This window comes from Clinocottus analis, unplaced genomic scaffold (assembly GCF_023055335.1).
Source record: "Clinocottus analis isolate CAN_PGR_092001 unplaced genomic scaffold, fCliAna1.0.p SCAF_20, whole genome shotgun sequence".
NCBI lineage: Eukaryota > Metazoa > Chordata > Actinopteri > Perciformes > Cottidae > Clinocottus > Clinocottus analis.
Genome location: NW_027175932.1, coordinates 3,430,463 through 3,450,646, shown reverse-complemented (window position 1 = coordinate 3,450,646; position 20,184 = coordinate 3,430,463). Strand labels below are relative to the sequence as shown.

The 20,184-nt window shown below is 49.0% G+C and overlaps 1 protein-coding gene across 10 annotated transcripts in view; it reads left to right on the top strand.

Annotated features, from left to right (window-relative positions):
* The window catches only part of magi2a (membrane associated guanylate kinase, WW and PDZ domain containing 2a), a 170,930-nt gene that overhangs the window by 124,456 nt on the left and 26,290 nt on the right, over window positions 1-20,184 (top strand). For all 10 annotated transcript variants that reach the window (XM_068586020.1, XM_068586017.1, XM_068586015.1 and 7 more), the window contains exons 7-10: window positions 4,657-4,714; window positions 5,803-5,924; window positions 8,242-8,424; window positions 13,381-14,079. In XM_068586020.1, coding sequence (XP_068442121.1) covers window positions 4,657-4,714; window positions 5,803-5,924; window positions 8,242-8,424; window positions 13,381-14,079 — 1,062 coding nt within the window. The remainder of the gene's footprint in view (window positions 1-4,656; window positions 4,715-5,802; window positions 5,925-8,241; window positions 8,425-13,380; window positions 14,080-20,184) is intronic.

Sequence of the window (20,184 nt, the reverse complement as noted above, 5' to 3'; positions counted from 1 at the left end):
GTCTGATGATGATATGACTAATTCATATCATCTCATATTATCTGTTTTATAGACGTGTCTATTTAGTATTTTTATCACCTTGCTTGAACCTCAGTGTTCACAATATTCTGCTAGATACACAGTAGCCGGTCCAGGTGTTCATCCACATTATAATGAATGTCTTTTTTGGTTAAGTGTTGTATGTTTATAACTAAGCAGGCCGGTCGACTGAATTATCTATCGGCGGACGCGGCGTTCTTCATGAACCTCTGCAGTTATATTTATTCCCCGTCTGTCTATCCTCCAGATGCCCATTAGATCACCTCCTCTTCCAGACTTCCTGAGCACAAAGTTGGAGTTCAACTGGTGGAAATTAAAGGTGTTGGGGAGTACCACCGTGCAGGAAATGTAAGAAACCAAAGAAAGCCTTTGTAGCTCCAGTCGGCGCCGTGTGAAGCCTGAAAAAAAATTGCCTCGAGTGACTCCGTAGTTTGACGAATACAAGTTTTGGAAAAATGTAAAAATGAAATCTGGGGGTGTGGAGTTAGAAAAGTGAGCTCAAATAATTATTTTCAAGATATTCTGCTACGGTTTGATCAAAGGAGCAGCCAACCAGCGTGCACTGTGCATCTCAGGCTCAGGGATATAACAAAAATCATTCTACCACACAACCTAAGTGTGTGACATTTGAGGAAGGAAACTCTGTTAATTATGGCCGGCGTTGTAACTTTGGCACGTTGGCACATGTTCTTTGTCTGCGCTGGCATTTGAGAGACTGTAGCTCTCAGTTTGAGGTTGAGATAATTGTGGTTGGATTGTACTTGCAGAGAAAGGGCTCTGCAGTAAGTGAGTGAACTACTGCCTACATGTACAAGTCGGTTAAGTTTATATATATATATTTCATTAGTGTGTTCATAAATCAGCCTTCCTAAACATTCACACCTTAGCCAGAGCCCATATGGACCAGCCCACACTTTCATTAGTGGTGGTATGCTGTTCACATAATAAATGAAGTGCAGCATTCAGGAGAGAGAGGGGAAAAAAAGAGGCTTTAATATTTATTTTCGGTGACCTTAAAAGGCTCAAATTACAGAAAATGATTCGGTTGAGCCGGTTTCCATCTCAATAGAGGGATGAAAAGAACACGAGTAAACAACCGCAGTGTCTGTGTGGTTTTTCAACCTCCTCCTCTGACCAAAATTAGAAAAAAAGAAACATAAATATATTTAAAAAAAACGCATCAATTGTGAGCATGAAAGCTCGGTCTGTCTGTGAGGCGGCGAGCGAGACGAGAGGCGACTCGAGGAAGGTGGAAGTAGCGACGGAGACGACGGAGGGAGGGCAGATAAGGTGAAGAGGAGCGACGTGATATCATTGAGTGGCGCCGGGGGAGAGACGTCGCCGGGTGGAAGATGCCGGGATGCCTCCTGCTGGCAGCGAGCGGCGCTCCACCTGCGACCGCAGGACGGATGCGGTCGCCGGCGCGACATGGAGGTTGCGAAACATCTCTCCGCTCGCTTCGGGGCGCCGTCACACAAAAAGCTCCTGCTGGGGAAAATTTCCACACCGGGCTTGACATTTTCCCCTCCGTGGACGCATGCGGCACGGCGGTGATAAGCGGCGCTGGCTTTCTGAGTGTCACACACACACACACACACACAGTGTCAGCTCTCCATCGCAGGCTGCTGACAGAGAGGTTACAGACGACACAAAGAAGAGAGGAGGGAGCAAAGAGATGATCCACCTACGTTCAGCATTTATCAGCACGCTGCTCAGTGTGTGTAGTAACATTTCAGATGGGGGGTTGTGTTGTGTACATGAGTCTCTGCTGCAATGACACAACATGAGACACAAGTAGAGCGGCCTCTTGGTTGTCATTTCAAAGAGAGGGAGCGTGCTGTTTCTTCTTTTCAAACAGGGTGATTTGAAGTGGCTGCAGAAGATTCATTATGAGAGATATTTAAGGTTTACCATGACTTAGTTTCATGATCTCATTGTGTTGAAAGAAACATTTTTGGCCTTTCGATCAAAGGTTTTTTCACTTTTTTATCAGTCTTAAAAAGCGACGGAACATAAGCAGGGACCCTCACAATAGATCCCTCTGAATGATTTAGGCCTTTTTACACTTCCATAGTCTGTGAAAGAACATGAGAAGTGTATTATAAAGATATCAGACATGTGCTAACCACGCGTTTGCAAATTCTTCGAGTGGAAGACACGACTCCGTTCGGCTCAGCTGGTCGTCTTGTTGCCAATCGGTCTGATCGCTGCTGTTTCTTTTACCGCTGTTCCCAGAGTTCATGGCGAGTACGACATCCTCGTAACTGACAGAAATGAGCGAGACCCGGGTTGTTAACTAAACCCGGCGTCGCGAGGAGCTTTCGTTTGTCGAGCCCGGCCTCCTCCTCCTCCTCCTCCTCCTCCTTCCTGAAAGCGTAGAGACGTTTCTGGCTTCCTGCAGCTCATCTCCTGGACGTTTTAATGGAAAAAATCTTTTTCACGGCAAGACGACAGCCCCTTTGATCTCCCGCATTCGTGTGTGTGTGTGTGCATATGCAAAATGATGGGAAGGGTAAGTGTGTGCTCGTGTAAAGTAAGTAACTGTGTGTGTGTGTGTGTGTGTGTGTGACGCCCAGTAAAGGTGAGAACATGAAACACTCTCTTTCATATTTAATGAGTGGAGATGGGGCTAAGGAATGTTCACAGGAGGTATTCCCATGGGCTGTCATCCTGCGACTGTTATATCACTCACAACCACGTGTGTGTGTGTGTGTGTGTGTGTGTGTGTGTGTGCCTTTTAGTGAGTGCGCAGGCAAAAAATAGTCCGTCCTACTGAAAGTTTAATCATTTGTGTTGAGGGGATGGGGAGGCCGGGGGTTCAGAGAAGCATATGGCACGTGCACCCGCATTGTTTTTGATATTTCTGCTCCGTGTGGGCGGGGCGGGACCCTCTGGAGTGTGTAAACTAGGCCGAAGCAGTAGTAGCGGATGCACGCGGTGACCACGGAGTGTGTTGTCCTTGGTGTACGGCTGCACTGCGTGTGTGTGTGTTTTTCCTCTCAAGCTGATCCCGCCCGGTCCGATTAGGAAGCTTCTTTTTTTTTTTTTTTTTATCTCCGCTCTCATCCTGATTAACTCGGCGTTGTCGCTAATCAAAGCCGGCCCGCTTCGTAAGCGGAGCGGCGCTGGAACACGGCGTCCCCGAGCTCATGGCGCTCGAATTCAGTTTTAAGACGCTCAACCAGCGGGAGCTGCGTCGCCACCAAACTCTGTTTTGAGTGATCACACTATTATGCTAAAACAACTGCATTTGGGAATATGCGTCTAATGCAAATTGCTCTTATCCTGGAAAGCAAAGGAGAAGATTGGGGGCGTGTTTTTATCAGCGAGCTGTGGGGAAAAGGAAAGTGGAGAGAGAGAGAAAGAGGGCAGCTCTTGAACGCGCCGTCCAGTGTGATGACGACTGCGAGCGGTTTGAGGAAGTTGAGCTTTGATCACGGAGAACAAAGGCGGAGAGACGCTGAGGGGGCGGAAACATCCGTGACCTTGAATTCATGAAGTTCTGTTGAGACGTCGCCGTACTTTGGAGCCGCGCTGAACCGCCATTGGTTCAAAATATCTCAAGAGCTGTTGAATGGAGGCCATGACCTTTTGGTTCGGGGGGTTCCTGGTGTTCCCCGTGACCTTGGTGATCCCTAACAAGTTGACATTTGTGGTGAAATCGACAACTTTTGTGTAGATTGTTGTGAAAGATGCTCGGAGAGAATAAATGAACTGTTAATAACTTGAGTGGTCGTCCCTCTTTTCAATTGGCTCAAAACTTTGGCCTGTGACCAAAAACCTGGAAAACTAATGACATTCCCCTCTGCCTCATTTGCATTCGCATTCATTAATAAAAAAGCGCATAAAAAGCAGTCATGATGGACTCATTTATTCTTGTCGTGTGCACACATTTGCTTTTTTTTTTAAAGTGGTGAACCAAAAGTCAGAGCGTCCACATCCAGACTTTTGAAACGCGGCATTCGGATTCCTCTGGCAGCCTTTCTGCTCTCCCATCCGTCCGTCGTTCGTCATTAATTGACCGTCGCGTAATATTTGCGTGCGATTGCGTCGTGGACTTACCAATGGAAACGTCTCCCAGCCGCTCCTGTGAAGGTTCAGCTGATAATCCGGGCAACAATCTCACATCCAAACCCCAATATTTACAGCTCAGACGAGACGCGGGGGCATTCATCTTTCACTGGTTTAACTTCAGACACTCCATCTATCAATATTTGCTGTTATTTTGCATCTTCTTTCCTGGAGACGGGATGCATCTGATGCTTTTGAAAGAGCGACTCGCCTCCTTTAAATCAATCTACTTGACAAGCTGCTGAGAAAACACTTTTTTTTTTACGTTTTTTTTATCTCCTATTTCGTAGCCAACCCATTTATTTATTCATCGTAATGTTTTTTTGGTATAAAAGATAAGAAGAATGTGAATAACGGCCCCTCCGGCGAACACGTTATCGCACCATCAAAATCCCCGTAATTAAAGGACAATGAAACGATGCCGTAAACTAATTCTGCCACAAAGATGCGTTCATGTGAGATCAATAATCTGTTGCGAGCTCATTGAAGAAATCAAGCGCCTTCATTATCGCCGACTCACCGCTGCTTTTCTTCTCTTTTCCACAGAGCTTCCGTACGGCTGGGAGAAAATCGATGACCCCATTTACGGCAGCTACTATGTCGAGTAAGTCCATCTTTTAATATGCAACGGCGTGCCTTTTGATTATTTATTTCCCTCCTCGACGTGGCGGCCCAGGAAGCAGCGGCTCCCTTCCTCTTTCCCCGTGTCTGTCTCGCCTCGCTGACGGCTCGCTGTTTGTTTGCATGTGGAGGAAGTTTGTTCGTCTCTGTGTGCTTATCCATCTTTCTGTGTGATCCTCCTTGTCGGGAAACACTCGCTGCATCTCTATCCGCGGCTCAGCGCGCGAGCAGAGATCAGTTAAACCCACCATCTTCACAGCGCCTGCCGCAGTAGCATGTGCACCCTCCCTCCCCCCACCCCGCCCCCTCCTCCTTGTTCAAAGGTGTCATTTCTTTGGCTGGGTGCTCTCCACTTTGGGGCGTGGGCTCTATTTTTAGACTTGCAGGAGGGGGAGTCATTTGGCTTTCGACTTTGCGTAAAAGGAAAACCTCCAGAATGACACCTGACGACTCTCTTTCTCTCTCTCTCGTCATGTTAATGTCATGAAACGAAGTTGCCAGACCTTGAAATTATGTAACGATGTCTAAAAAAAACAACCAATATAGTCAAGCTGTTTTGTAATTAGCGGCATGATACTGGGGTGTTCATTAAAAGATAAGCAGAGGAAGAAGCGATGCTCGTGTGTGCAGCCTCAGACAGTGAGGAAAGCATCTAATGATGACTAATTATTTCACACTGGCAAATTAGATTATTTGTAGTCGTTGGCTATATCTTCCGAGTTGCAAACTAAATTAAGGACAACGTGGGACGTTAGAGGAAGCCGCCGTCCCGTGTGTGGAGCTCTGATTCACATAATTCTGCTCATAAGACGGCAAGAAAAAGCCCAGAGTCAGTCGTTTGTTCTTTTTCTTTTCTTTCTTTTTTTTTGACTCGGCGAGGCCTTTCTGCATGTCCGTTACATAATCTGTGGGACCGAGCGTTTAATTAATCATCACAGCAATGGCTGCTGTAGTGCCAGGACTTTTAGATCTGATCTTTGCTGAGAGGAGGCGGGGGAGGAGGTAAGTTAAACCAGCAGGAAGGGAAGGAAATCTGAAATCTCTTTTTCTTTTTTTTCTTTGTCATCATAGCCATATAAACAGAAGGACCCAGTTTGAGAACCCAGTCCTGGAGGCTAAGAGGAGAGTCCAGCAGCAGCAGCAGATGCAAAGCCAGGGTCTGTCCTCACTGCCCCTTCCCACCATCTTCAGAGGTAAGAACACGCCGCTTTTAGAGGATGCACCCCAATATTAGGATGTATAGTCGGGCTTTTTGTCTGTCTGTATGTTTATAAATACATCAATGCATCCAAATCCAGCTTAGTTATTTGATCATTTTAGTTTTTTTATACAAGAAAGTGTCTTATTTGCTTCATTCATTGACCTATTCCATATTTTAAATGCGTTATAACCCAGTCTAGTTGAAAATGAAGAGATTTTAAAGGTAAGGAGTCGCAGTTGAAAACATTTTGTTGGATTATATCCATGTGAAAACTAACTCGTCACTGAAATCTGTGTTTTTTTTGTGTGTAACTGACAGAGATTTACCCAAAACAACTTTAAAACTAAATAATTTTCCTGAACTCCACCATGTCGCTGGCGTCGCTGACTTTCTGTGTAACTTTCAATGTCACGACAGCAGTGGATTGTTTATATGAACGAAGCTTTGCATACAGACGTAACGCCGCAAACTCGTACCAGCCAGAATCCCTAATTAAAGATCGTCCACATCCCGATTCATGAATCACCGTCCAAACATTTGCTGTGTAACACTCGAGAAATCAGAATTAAAAACTTGAGATCCAGACGAACTCAAACATTTCGATCTGCGTAACGAGCCACTTGATATAAATTGACAGTCTCATATCATTTATATTCTGCTCGATATGAAACAAAAACAGAATTCTCTTTCTCCCCTTTAGGCTTTTTTTATTTTTGCTAACAAGCAACATCAATTTCCTCCTATTTCCTCGTTAGGAACAAAGGCTATTTCTCTGTTGATTGACAGCGAGACTCAACAATGAGTTCGCTCTCCAGGCGTCAGTCAAACAGCCGGAGGAGCAGCGGCGCCTCATGCTGCTGCTGCTGCTGCTGCTGATGATGATGATGATGATGCTTGTTGGTCGTATGAATAGTGAACACGTGGGTTTTTGAATGTGACTCATTATTTTTGTTGTTTTAATGACATGGTTTTGTTCCAGCGCTCGCTCTTCCACCAGCAGCCACAGCAGTGGGATGCACCGCTCGAAAAAAAAAGAGATTTAACACAAAAAAAAAAAAAAAAAAAAAATGTCTGGACCGGTGAAGTGGAGGTTTGTTTCCATAGAAACGTAGTGGTCGAGAGCCTGTCTCCGTGGTTACACTTTGTGTACATTCCAGTGAGGCTCTCTCTGCTTCCCTCTCCCAAACCTCCTCCTCCTCCTCCTCCTCTTCCTCCTTTTTCGCTCCAAACTTTGGTGCCAGTGGAGGATGCCAGCGCCTGTGCCACCCTCCCCAGACCCCCCCGCGCTCAGGCGGGCGCGGCGCCCGAGCGCTGCCACAGCCTTGGCGACCTCTCCCGCTCGCCGACTCTCGGTCGCCGGGCCGCCGCCGCCGCGTGCGCTACGTCCGCTACGTCGTCCTCCTCCGCCGACGCCTCGCCGCTACGCCGTGTGCTGACTCGGCGGATGAATATGTGCCCCCACCAGCACCACCATCCCCACCAGCACCATCATCCCCACCAGCAGCACCACCAGCAGCAGCAGCGTCAGCCACTTCACACCTCCGCCTGCGCCGTGGTGCTCGAGCAGCCCGTCTGTAGCCCCTTCTCCCTGTGGCACTTTGTCAGTAAGTAGGCCAAGCGAGGAGCGAAAGGGAAAGCCGACTCGTCGCTCTCATGGCTGCCTGCGCTCCTTTGACTTCCTGTAAAAAAAACATTTTTTTAAAAGGCATGCTAGCTCGCGAGCAAGCTTTCTCTGCTTGAGGCGGTTCAAGGATGTTGAGTGGCGAGCTACACACGGCGCTCCTCCACCCCCTCCAGACTTCTCCCCCCTCCCTCCCAGTCCCTCCCTAACCCCGCCATCTTCTCTTGGAGCTGAACCTTGATTGACAGCATGTCATTTCCCCCGAACTCCGCTGCTCCCTGGGTGGGGAGGGGACTGAAGACCTGCACCCCTGACGCTCTCGCTGCACCCTTTCTGCGCAGTAATGGCCCCCGGCATGGGACGAGAGGACCGGATGTTGGTTTAGTCTGTGCGCCAGGAGGGATGTTGCATCCGTACCTTCTTGCACGGTAGCCACACCTGCATCTTTCAGCACCGCAGACCCACCTCTGTTCTGTAGGAGTTCGCAGTTAAGATCATACCCTGCCGGTTTCCCTGTGGCTACACCCGTGTCTTACTGGATAAGCTTTTCCCCCTCCAAGCCCCTCCCCCCTCTGAGCGCTGCCCTGCACCAGCTTCCAGGTCCTTTCTTTGCACTGAAGCATTGACAGTGGTGGTTTTTTCTTCCTTTTATGTGGTTAATTTGTTTGTTTTATGTGTCCTTTTATAGAGAAGCCTCTGTTCACGCGGGACCCCACTCAGCTGAAAGGCAGTTTCCTCTCCACGTCGCTCCAAAAGAGCAACATGGGCTTCGGCTTCACTATAATCGGAGGCGACGAGCCGGACGAATTCCTCCAGGTCAAGAGCGTGATCCCCGATGGGCCCGCCGCCGCCGACGGAAAGATGGTCACAAGTAAGCGTCAACAAATAAACACGCATCTTTCATTTAACCATGAACTCTTGAGACACCTGGAGGAGTAAAAAAACTCGACACATCGCCACATGAGAGCACACACACACACACACACACACACACACACACACGGAGGAACAACCTTCACACGCAGCTCAATGAACGAGAAGCTGACGAGGACAAAGGAAACGTATCCTCGCTTATTAAAAACATGGCTGGCACAAGATATTGCACAGGTGTTGAAATGTGCATAACGACAAGAGAATTTACACAAATCCCCCGTAAATGTCTGCATAACAACTGTGTGTGCTTCTTCCTGGTTTGCCGTATCCATTCATCAGCAAACATCTAAAGAAACGGGGTTAAGATGAAGTTTTAAAGCCCCACATTTTTTCCATATTTCACCTTTTTTTTCAACATCCTGCAGCTAGACTACGCAATTCAAACACACCCGAATATGAGGATGAAGTGCATGCATGCGCGTTGCACACATTGCATGCATATGCGTGTGCAAGTGCAGGTTGTGTACGCTCTGCAGGTGTGTGTGTGTGCACACGCCTGTGCACCAACTGCAGAGTCTGGTCCTTCCAGGTCATTAATCATGAGCGGGACTCGGGCAGCAGAACTCCTGGCTGCGGCCACATGACGGGGGGGTGGCACTGCAGCACGTACGCACACAAAATGCACAGAAACGCACACACCGGGACAGAGACGCTGTACTTAAGATCGAGGGGATGGAACCAGCAGGTTTGGATGTTTCTATCCGTACACACCGGAGCTCACGGCGGTCGTTCATCACGCGTAAAGTAAGCCGGCTCGGGGAGTTTGCGCTGTAGTAAAAGCTAGTATCCTGCTCCAAAACACTTTGGAATCGCTCTAATAGATTTGCAGTTGTGACTATTTGCGGCACATTGGGTCATTAATGTCCGTTTCTTTACAAATGTGTCGGCGCCGCGCTCCAAAACAGATTCCTTGATGAGTAATAAAGCTCGTCCTGACATCGCTGCTTATAAAACATTTTCAGGGTCAGTCTTCTCATCCCCGCCTCTCTCTCTCTTTCTTTTATTCTTTCACCAGAAATAACTAACAAATCCCTCTCGCATCTCGACTATCCTACACCTCCCCCTCCCCCCATCGCGTCTCCTCTCCACCGCCGCCTCCCTTCAGCTCGTCTCCACCATCTCCAGCTCGCCATCCACCGCTCGGCCTCCACCAGACTTTGTGTCCCACTTCTGCAGCGACTCAGAGCTCACGCCGACGTACAACCACGACTACACAAGTGTGAAATTCCCAATCCCATATATATATATAATTTCTGGCATTTCTTTTCTTTTTCCTCGCCCCTCCTGGCCGTCTCCACTGCGTGATTACACCACCGGGAAAAACACGTCCATGTTCTCTTACAGACGGGACTTACTGATTTATGACTGGTGGACCACATGCAGTGCAGTTTTGTCCGAGCAAGATATTGTGTGTTTCCTCCGCAGAAGGAATGCGAGGTGTTAGCTGTGTGATGGTTTTTTTGTGGAATACAGAGCGGGAGCTGCGCTAGCTTGAAGTGGAGAGGCTTAGCTCGCATGCCAGAGGCAAAGTTTAATACAAAATTCAGTGGGTTTGTTGGTACAATATGCTGAAAAACTGGTGAGCCTAACTGCTGCAACTCAGTGTTACCACAGCGTGTGCTCCATTTGTATAAGATAAGACACGGAGGCATTTGTCCTCATAAAACATTCAACATATGTATATTCTACAAAAACACAGTTTCTCGCACACGATCGACACGTCAAACTTCACTCGCCTCTGCAGTGTTACTCAAATCAGTTTAAAAGTGCATGTGGTTCATGTCCCGGTGTAGTCAGCATCGTTCAGAGTTAATGATCCGTGGAAATAAAGACACATCACTGTCTGCTTATCTGCAGTGTAGAGATGGTTGTCCAGGTTTTTATCAGGCATATAACTAAAACGCTCAGCTTACATTGGAGTAAACAAACACACCGCACTCCTGACACTGCAGCTGTTTTAAAACAAGACCCCTCTGCGTGTCGCCTCAGCAGCCGCTTACATCCATCATCATCTTCCTGTCATGTCACTCAGAAGGTCTCCGTCTCCGTCTGTCCTCTGGGTTTCTCATCCAATCATCCTCGCGCTCGGCAGCCGCACTGCTGAAGCCCCCAAGGTCGAGTGCGAGCTCTCGAGGGTCTACGGGATATAATCACAGGTAGCGTGTACTGAGGGCGGTCCGTACACCCGCCGAGCGGCGTGCCGGGTTCAGCTGATAAAGGAAGAGAGACTGGAGATCGACGGGACACATTTATTACACATTTTTCTCGCGGGGTTCGCTTATCCGATCGACTTCACACTCGGCGGTGTCGAGGAGGGAAGCTGTGCGGACGAGCAGAGACACCGGAGAGCGAGCGAGCGAGCGGGAGGGCGAGTTTTGAGCGAGCGCCGCGCTCGTTATTCCCGTCACGGCTGCGCGCGGCCCGACACGGTGCACTTTGGACCCCGCGTCGCCTCATTTAACCCGACACGCACACGGGGGCCACAGAGGCCGCTCGTTATGTCGACGGACTCTTGAACAAACACCCATACGCCGGTTAGCCGGAGACGGATATGTCATGAAGAATATACGAGGGCGGCTCGTTGAAAGATGGAGTAGCGGCGTGGGCCTTTATTTCCAGTGAGTGTGGTGTTTTTACGGTCAAGGTCGGCGTGATTTAAAGGATGAGAGGAACCTAAAGGAGGGTTATAGCGGATGGAGAAGGAGGGGGCTGCTTAGTGGCGTTGGTCTCGGTTCACTGTGTGTTTATAAAGGGTCATTGTACCCAGATGAAGGTTTTTGATTGAGATTAATCACTGCGTTGCGTTAAAAGAAAAAAAAAGTCAACAGGTCGATGGAGACAAAGTGTCTTGATTAGTGAAGAATGAATACATCTCAATTCGCCGCCATCGCACTGATCACTGAGGGGTGGTGACGGAAGATTCAGAGACAGATCTCACTGAACATTGGCACACAAACATATATACAAACCCGCCTGCTGCATGGCCCCCGCCTCCATCCCAACGGACATAAAGCATGAGATCTCCGGGCTCGGCGAGGGCGCTCGGAGGTCGCGGCGCCACGGCGTTTTTGGTTCCTCTCTCTCCACAATCGATTGTGACGCTAGTGCTCAAGGCAAATGTCGTCGGCGTTTACCCGGATTAATTAAAAAGTCCCTCGCGTCCCGTCGCCTCGAGGTGCGAGCCTCGCGCCGTCGATACCGGCGGAGCGTTTAAACTCGCCGACACAGACAGAAATTTCTCGGCTCCCTGTTGTCACTCAGAGAGGTCGGCGGGGTCGACAGTCAATCCGAGGAAAACCAAAGCGAACGCACGTGTTGTTTTTTACGGCTAATACAGTCTGCCGCTCGCTTTCAGAGAAGCGGACAGCATGCTGGTTATCAAGGTGAGGGTCAATCACGGACGCACATGCTTTCCTTATTAATGATGAAAGATCTTTGTTTTCCATTTCCTCCCCCCTCCCTCGCCTTGCCCTCTCTCCAAAGAGCACCACGATTATACCTGCAATTAGGACATAATTGTTTTTTATAATCAACCCCGGGTAATGCTGTTTGTCAGACTTTAAAGTGGACCGGGCCTCGTGTGCCGCGTGGCGCCCGCACAGCGGAGGACAAAACACTATGTTTAGTAATCCGGTGGAGACAAAGATAAGCCTTTTTGTGTGGGAACGTTTAATTGTCAGCTCGTCTTCGGCGCAGTGTGTTGCACGGCGCAAATAAAAGCACTTAGTCCCATAAAAGGCAAACATTTCAGCAACTTGTCATCCATACCATTTTCCACTTGAAAAGGGGGATAAGGCTTTATCTGTGGTAATGTTTATCTGGAGAAAGTGTTCATAGCTGGAAGTGAAAGAGGCGGTGCTGAGTGAGGAGTAGAAGACAGCCTCAGCCCTCAGCATCTGCTCCTCAATGCAGTTTCTCATTTAGAGTTTCCTTTACGGGTCGTTTACTATGCATATTCCTAATTCTAAGATAATTAAGTAGCTATTATGGCAGCTGCTGTTAAGATTTGAACGTTTTAAAGAAAGCGTTCCAACGGCTGCAGCGCTCCTGGAGTATATTAAACATCATCATAACCAACGCCGACTCCTTTAAGTGCAGTATGTTTAAGTTTGTATGTGGGGATCATTCCTGACACTTTGTTTTACATCCATTTCTGCGTCGCCTGGTGTAATCAGGAGGTAAATACACACGTTAAGTACTTTATAAAGGACAGCAAAGGAATGCATTAAGGCCGAGTTACCAGGAAAGTGAATATAAAGCATGCTAATATTAGCTTTGCGTGTTAGATTCGGTGTTAAAAATGGGCTTTAATGCAAACAATCAGGCTTCCTCGTGTGGCTGAAAGGTTTACTGCAGATAGAAATCTTGATTTAAAGACTATGGAAGAAATATGTTTTGGCCTAATAATATCTCCTGCAACCCACCAGTGGGTCCTCAGGCTTTTTGGGAATGACTGCACTACTCACCGTCTCTGTTATTTAGCATCGGTTTCACAAAAATTGCCACTTTTAAGTCACAATTTGCATCACGATAACCATTTAATTTAGCTTCACGACTCATACGCTGGAGGACCTACACGTCTATTTGTTTGTGGGGAAATGTTAAACAATGACATCACGCTGTGGTTAAAAACTCGTACATGTACTTTTTATTTCTGGTGCCTGTCAGGGAACATTTCATTTCCCTCTCTCCTCTTCTCTCCCGTCTGTTTCCACCGTCTCGCTGTCTCTTTTGACGAAACATCGTTGTCTAGGAAACTGCCACACAGCTTTATCCTCTAAGGCTTCATACTCGTCATTTTTAGCTCATAAAGCTTCTCAAGTTTCTGCACCTTCGCTCCAAATTTCCCTGCTTTCCCACCTGACCGCCGTGTCTCCGTCTCCGTCTCTCCCAGGTGACGTCCTCGTCTACATCAACGACGTGTGCGTCCTGGGCACCACGCACGCCGACGTGGTCAAGCTCTTCCAGTCGGTGCCGATCGGCCAGAGCGTGACGCTGGTGCTGTGCCGCGGCTACCCGTTGCCCTTCGACCCGGAGGACGCCGCCAACGCCAACAACAACACCGCCGCCACCACCACCACCATCCTCTCCCCGCTGGGCATCATGGAGCAGCGGCCCATCATGGTGAACGGCCGGACGGGCTACGACAACTACCTGGACTATCTCTCCCGCACGGCCCGCTTCGTGGCCGACCCCGGCGGCCCGGACGCGGTGAGCGCGCAGCAGCAGCAGCTGCTCGCGCCTCACCCGGGCGACACCCACTTGGACGGCTCGCTCCCTCTCGCCACCGGCACCACGCCCCCCGACAGCGTCTCCGTGGCCTCGTCGGGCGCCACCCAGGGGGAGCTGCTCACCCTGACCATGGTGAAGGGTGCGGAGGGGTTCGGCTTCACCATCGCGGACAGCGCCACGGGCCAGCGGGTCAAGCAGGTGCTGGAGCCTCAGGGCTGCCCGGGGCTGTGCGAGGGCGACCTGATCGTGGAGATTAACAAGCAGCACGTGCAGGGATTCGCGCACACGCAGGTGGTGGAGCTTCTCAAGGAGTGCGCCGTGGGAACGGAGACCATCCTGGTGGTTCAGAGGGGGGGAACAGGTAAAGATCGATGGCTGCAGGCGGCGGCGACGGGAGGATTGTTGGCTCGAAGCGAGCCTTCGAATCTCTCCGGGTCTTCTCCCGTATGTGCCTCTCGAAGCTGCATGTCTGTCCGCCTCTTCATCTATGTCATCTTTTATTGTTGCAGCCAAGTGTGTGTGCGTGTGCAAAGGCTGCAGACACCTGCGGTGCTCAACAACAGCTCCTCTCAAGGGCCCTTTGTTTTGTTTTTGTACACGAGGAGAAAACAGTTTTCCTTCACTTCGCTAAAACAGAAGCCGCTCGGCTCGCTGACCCGTAACCCAAAGTGGTCAACAAAAAGCTTTTTTTTTTGCAGCACTGTGGTTATTTTTCAAAGTCACTTTTAAATGTGTCGATGCTCGGTTTCAAATTTTAAGAAGGAAGAAAAAGGCTTGTCAAGGGTAACACAGTTTTTCCTGCAAAAAAAACTACGGTTAAACAGCAAATGGCCCTGAAGTGCTTTCCACTGTGTGTTTTTCTGAATGTGAGGCCCTCTGACAATCACAGTTATGCACAGCACTCTGCGGTGATTCACACACGGGGTTGTGATTTGCAGAATCAACAGGTAGCCGACTGTCTTCTGCTCCCCGAGTGAGTGTGTGTGTGTGTATGTGTGTGTGTGTGCGCACGAGCGGCAATGCCGGTGAACATCTCACGGCGAAGCTTTCTGACATTGAAAGAAAAAAGAAAGAAAGCTCCGCTGTCACGTCTTCCCAGAATTGTGCGCACGGTTCAAATGACAGAACACAAAATAAGTTGTGTGCACGCTGTGATCTGACTACACAACCGAGCTCGCCTTCTTCTTGAGTCGTCGAGGTTGTTCACCCGCCGGCGGTGACACGCGCCACAGCTCCGACGTTGAAGATTAAAAAAAAAAAACGCTGGATTTTAATTAAATGGAGAGGCGGCGACGCCGGCTGTTGATCAACCGCGCAGATAGGAATCCGTCTCTGAAATTGTTGAATATTGTCGAATGACAATGTGGGTTTACCTGTCCTTGATCCCTCTCTCGGCATCCTCTGCGCCGCCTCCGCCGCCGCCGCCGCGTGACCTTTAGCACTGGCGCTAATGCGTCGTGCGAGAGCAACCGGATCGGGAACCCCGACGCCGCTCCGGCTTTTGTGCGAAAAACCACTTTGTGATGTTCTGTATTTTTTGCCTCTTTGTGTTGCGTAATGTCACATACCGATCATAATGCCAACCGCCCGGTGCCACAGACACCACTGAGACTCGCCCACAAAGGTCAGCGGCGCCCTCTGAATAGATTTACTACCCCAGTTTATTTCTTTATTAGGCCGCCCCGTGCAGGGAGCCAACTAACAGGACGAGTGGGAAAGATGAAGAAATGAGCTTCGAGCGGTGCTGGTTTTCTAATAAATGTAAATATATTGAGAGCCAGGACCTCTAAAATGTCATCTGTCAACATATAAACACGCTTACACACATGGGAGAGGTCAGAAGTCTCAGAAATCTCCAATCTGTCGACACAACTCCAACATAAAGACACACAGGATCCCATCGGCGCAGGAAGCTCGCGGTGCGGCGCTCCCGCCATCTGTCCGGGTTCTTCGCTCGCTTCAGAAGGTCGAAGCGAGCGCCACCATCATATAAAAAGCAGCCTGTTGGCCCGCGGAGGAAAAACAGCTGATTTACATGCAATGTTTCGTCTCATTATTCCAAATCTGGATGCGGTTTAGCTCCGCTGCGCGACAATACGCCGGGGCGCAGTGTCACATCTGTTTGTGTTGATTTCCTGTGACTTGACAAGCTGCGGCTGCGAGAGGTGGGGAATAATAAAAAAAACAACAAGCGTACGCGTGTGCGTCCGTGTCGTAGGAATGATTAAGGCGAAGAAAAGGAGACGGGTATCCCACGTGGGCCCGGTGGGGCGTTCAGGAAACGCAGCGCGGTGAGATCAGAGACGTCCGAGCCTCCTGGGAGCAAAAAAACTGTCTCAATAAAGTGTTTTCCTCAACTGCTATTTTCTTCATGATGGAGATAAACAAGGAGAAAAGCACATATCCAGATGTTTGATGTGGGGAAGCTAATGATTTGTTGTTTTTCTTCAAGTCTTGTAGTGTGACTCTGTCCTCTTTAGTTGATTCTCACACTCTAAAATGGTAATACAGAGTTTATGTGTTTAAATGCACACAGGCAGACATTTTAAACATTGGTTCCCAACGTCAGGGCGTGGAAGAGGAATCAAGAATGTCTGAAATATGAAACTTTCCTCAAATTTAGTTTACATCTTTGAGCCTTTTGCGAGAGGACGCTCCGACTGCGGCATCAGCGCTGCGAGCCGGGGCCTTTCAAGTCCTTCCCAAGTTTGGTGGACTGAACAATTGTATTAATTTTGAAGATAATCAACTGAATAATGGATAATGAATAAGCATATTAGAGCAGAGTCCATTAAGAGCAAGAGGGAGGAGGAGGTTGTGGATGAGTCGAATACGCCGCTGTTTGTGAAGCGTATAAAAAGTCCTTATTTATTAACGCTAGTGACGTTGTAGTCATAATTTGATCACAATCACAATGTTTTCCTAAACCGAACCACTGCTTTCCTTTTTCTCGTTGATGCCGTGTATTAAAGTGGGAACTCTGTCGAACTCCCAGCAACCACTGCGGGGTCGAAGTGACTTCCCTTTTCAGAAAAAGGCGAGCTTGGAGCGTTTAGCCGAGCCATTACCCGGCGTAATAAAACTGTCACCGCGCTGCAGGAATGATGTCTCGGCTCTTAACACCCGGCCGTGAGGCCGCTGGACACCGGCCACGCAGTCTAATTGAACTTTTGTTTTTTTAAAAGATTTTTAAAGACCTTTTGTGCTGCGGACGGAGCTACCACCTCTTAGCATCTGGTCACACACACACACACACACACACACACACACACACAGTCAGTAGAGGGAAGGGTTGGCAGCATTTTTTACGCCCTCACAACTCCCACAACAACACCGTAATGGCATTTTAAAGATCACAAATGGCTCCCTGGGAGGCGAGGAAGGTTCACAGATTGAGCTTTGTCAATAATTACAGGTCTCTCTCCCACACCGCCACATCTTTGCGTTGGCTTTTTTTTCAGTTTGTTTTTTCCATCTCTGCGTGGAGAATGAACTAAAGACACAGAAAGGAGGGAGGAGGGAAGTGAGAAGTCTCTTCGTAGGGGACGGACAGGAGCAGAGAAATGCTGTCAGGGCCGGACACAACTGAAGTAAAAACAGGAGAGCCGGCGTCCTCCCGCCTCGCCTCGCTCTGCTTTACGTTGTCATGGACACAGCAAACAGACCAACACAAAAAAAAGCGCAGCAGCGAGGTTGTTGTTGTAATGCACAGAGCACAGGATGTGTTTCAGCCTCAGTGAATCATCCAGCGTGGCTCTGAGACGCGGGGATCATCGTCATCCACAGAAGTGGCAGCTTCCTGCGACCTTGACTCTCCCCGTCTCGTACATTTTCTTCTCGTGAATCAGTCCACAAATGGATGAACTCATTATTTCAGCAGTGTTGATTACAGCTGAGGAGCCGCGTTTGGGCGCAGTTTGGCTCCAGGCGTGAATGTGTAAATGTGAATTTGCTCAGTCAGGGTTTTTTTCTTTGAATGAAGAAGAAGCTTTACTGTTGCTCCTGATGTGCAGGTAGCCTCTGACATCAGAGTGTGTGTGTGTGTGGGGGGGGGGGGGGGGGGGGGGGTTAAATGGTAACATTTACAGCGCTTTGAGTGGTCAAGAGACAACAAAAGGAACTATACAAATGCGAGTCCTTGCTCCATTTTCCATTCCCCCCCGAGAGGAAATTCAACTCTTTCTCTCTTTTGTTATTTTTTACACTTGACATACAAAGGCCACACTTGTGGTAAAACACTCTGAAAGCATCGAGCGTGTGCACGCGTGTCCGGCCCCGCCGCCTCACATGCCTCATTAGATGACATGATCTTGATCAAATGCAGTTTTGGAGAGAAACTCAAATGTTTGATCGGGACGTTTTCACTGCAATGGATATAGTTGAATTGTGCTTTTGTCCCGCAAATAAATGAAAATAACAAAGTTAAAGAACAATATTTAAGAGTTTTGACTGTTTACACTGACTTCTGGATGCCGGTAGATATGATTTTCCGGACGGTGGTGACATATTCAGTATATTAAGCGTCCTTTGTGTAAAGTTGCGAGGTTTAATGAGCTGTGTCAGCAGTTAGTCTGGAGCTGCTGGAACAAAACTAAAACTGCAAAGAAACAGTCTGTATCGGCCGTGTATCGCAAAAACGTGACTGGGAGCATCTCCGCTGTCCAAATATTTAGCCTTTTATGATCAAAAACACCTCGTCAATTAAGCCCCATCACCTTAAAAAAGCCCCCGCTCGTCACATAGTTATGATATTTAGTCATGCTTAAAATTTGAGCTTGACTCCTGAGTCGGTTTTGCCCAACAAATGGGCAGTCTGCCTCTCATCACCGGTAATTATTGTGTGTGTGTGTGTGTGTGTGTGTGTGCGCGGCCTCATTAGTGGCTATCTGGACCATTAACAGGCCGTGTCCTCGTTGCCACACCAGCAGACACACAGCGCTGTAATTAGACTTTCAGCTCGTTCCCATGTACGCTCGTCCATTTAGCTTTCCTGTAACGGGCCGCATTCTCCCTCCCTGCCGCCCGCCCACACACACACACACACACACACACACACACACTCGCACAAACACACTCAAGCCACATGGTTTGAGTCACACAGGTTGTACACACACACCTCCACAAGGCAGCCAGGCACACACTTTCTTCGCCTTCTTCTCACACCTCCCAAGGCGGCCTTCTGCACACAAGCCCCCCCCGCGCGCTCTCGCATGAACTCCCCTCTCTCAAAGCATCATGGGTAAATTGTACATTATGAATAAGCTGCCCGGCCCGACCCTTCACCTGAGATCACGGATGACCAGAGGCCCGATGCGGACCTCTGGTGAAGGTCTGCTTCTGCAGAGGAGGAGGGTTTGATTCACTGAGCCTCCTGCAGCCTCCCGGGGAATAGATGTGTAACTAGACAGTGATTCATTGGATGTGTGTGTGCAAGATAGTTGGAAACTAAAGGGAGGAAGGAGAGAGCAGGGTGGGGGATGATGTCGGCTCTCTGCCACTAGGCCGCAGCCTGTCGGCCATATTCAAGCTCACATCTCTGTTCCTACCAAAACCCGGAGGGGGCCGCCTCGCCCTGCGGGGATCGATATCGCGGAAACGACAGCCGAGCCTCGTGCGCGACGGCCGACATGCCGAGATTAGAGCAGAAATATAAAGAGTTAAACAAAGCTAACGGTGTTTAGCCCCATTGCCATTCGAAATTAGATCCCAGAAAGCAGAAGTTAGGCTCCGTGTTTTCCTCCCTGTTTTTGTGTGTGTGGGAGGAGTGGGAAACACTAACTTTGCCCGCCTCTTGAGCAAATGAAGCGCTCCTATTTGAGTTTTAATGGAAGTGGACTGATTACCGATGGTGTTGTGTGAGCACGGTAAAACAAATTGTGCCGTTTTTTTTTTTTTGAGCCTCGAGAATCATGCGTAATCAACCGAGCACACCGCGAGTAATTAGCTTTCCACGCGGCTTCATCGAGGCCTGTTTCAGGGAACAGCAGGCGCATTTGAATCGTAGTGGACAGAATCGGTTTCCTGATGTGGAGATGCCAGCCTCCTTCACAGAAAGGAAGACACGTACCCACAAAGGGGACGAAAGACTGGAGCACCGTTCGAGTAATTGAAGGGCCGGCATTAGCCTCTCGTTGACGTGAAAGAGGTTCTCACGTTCTGTAAGGGTGAAGAAATGCCAAACGATTGGATGTGTGTGCAATTTTTGTTAGCTTTGGCATCTTCGGAGCAGAAAGGCTCTCGGTTCGGCTCTTTATTTGGAGGTTTTTGGGGCGGGAACTGATCCTGTTCATCATGACCAACCGGGGCTGAGAGTTGAGGTTTCGACCCTCTCATTATGCAGCTTGAGCGAGCTAAAACTATTCTGCCCTCCTGGCCTTAAACGCATCACGAGAAGGGCGACACTTACAGGAGGACGAGACAACCTGTGAGCTCAGAAGCCAAGTGCGAGCTTGACACCGCCGGGTTC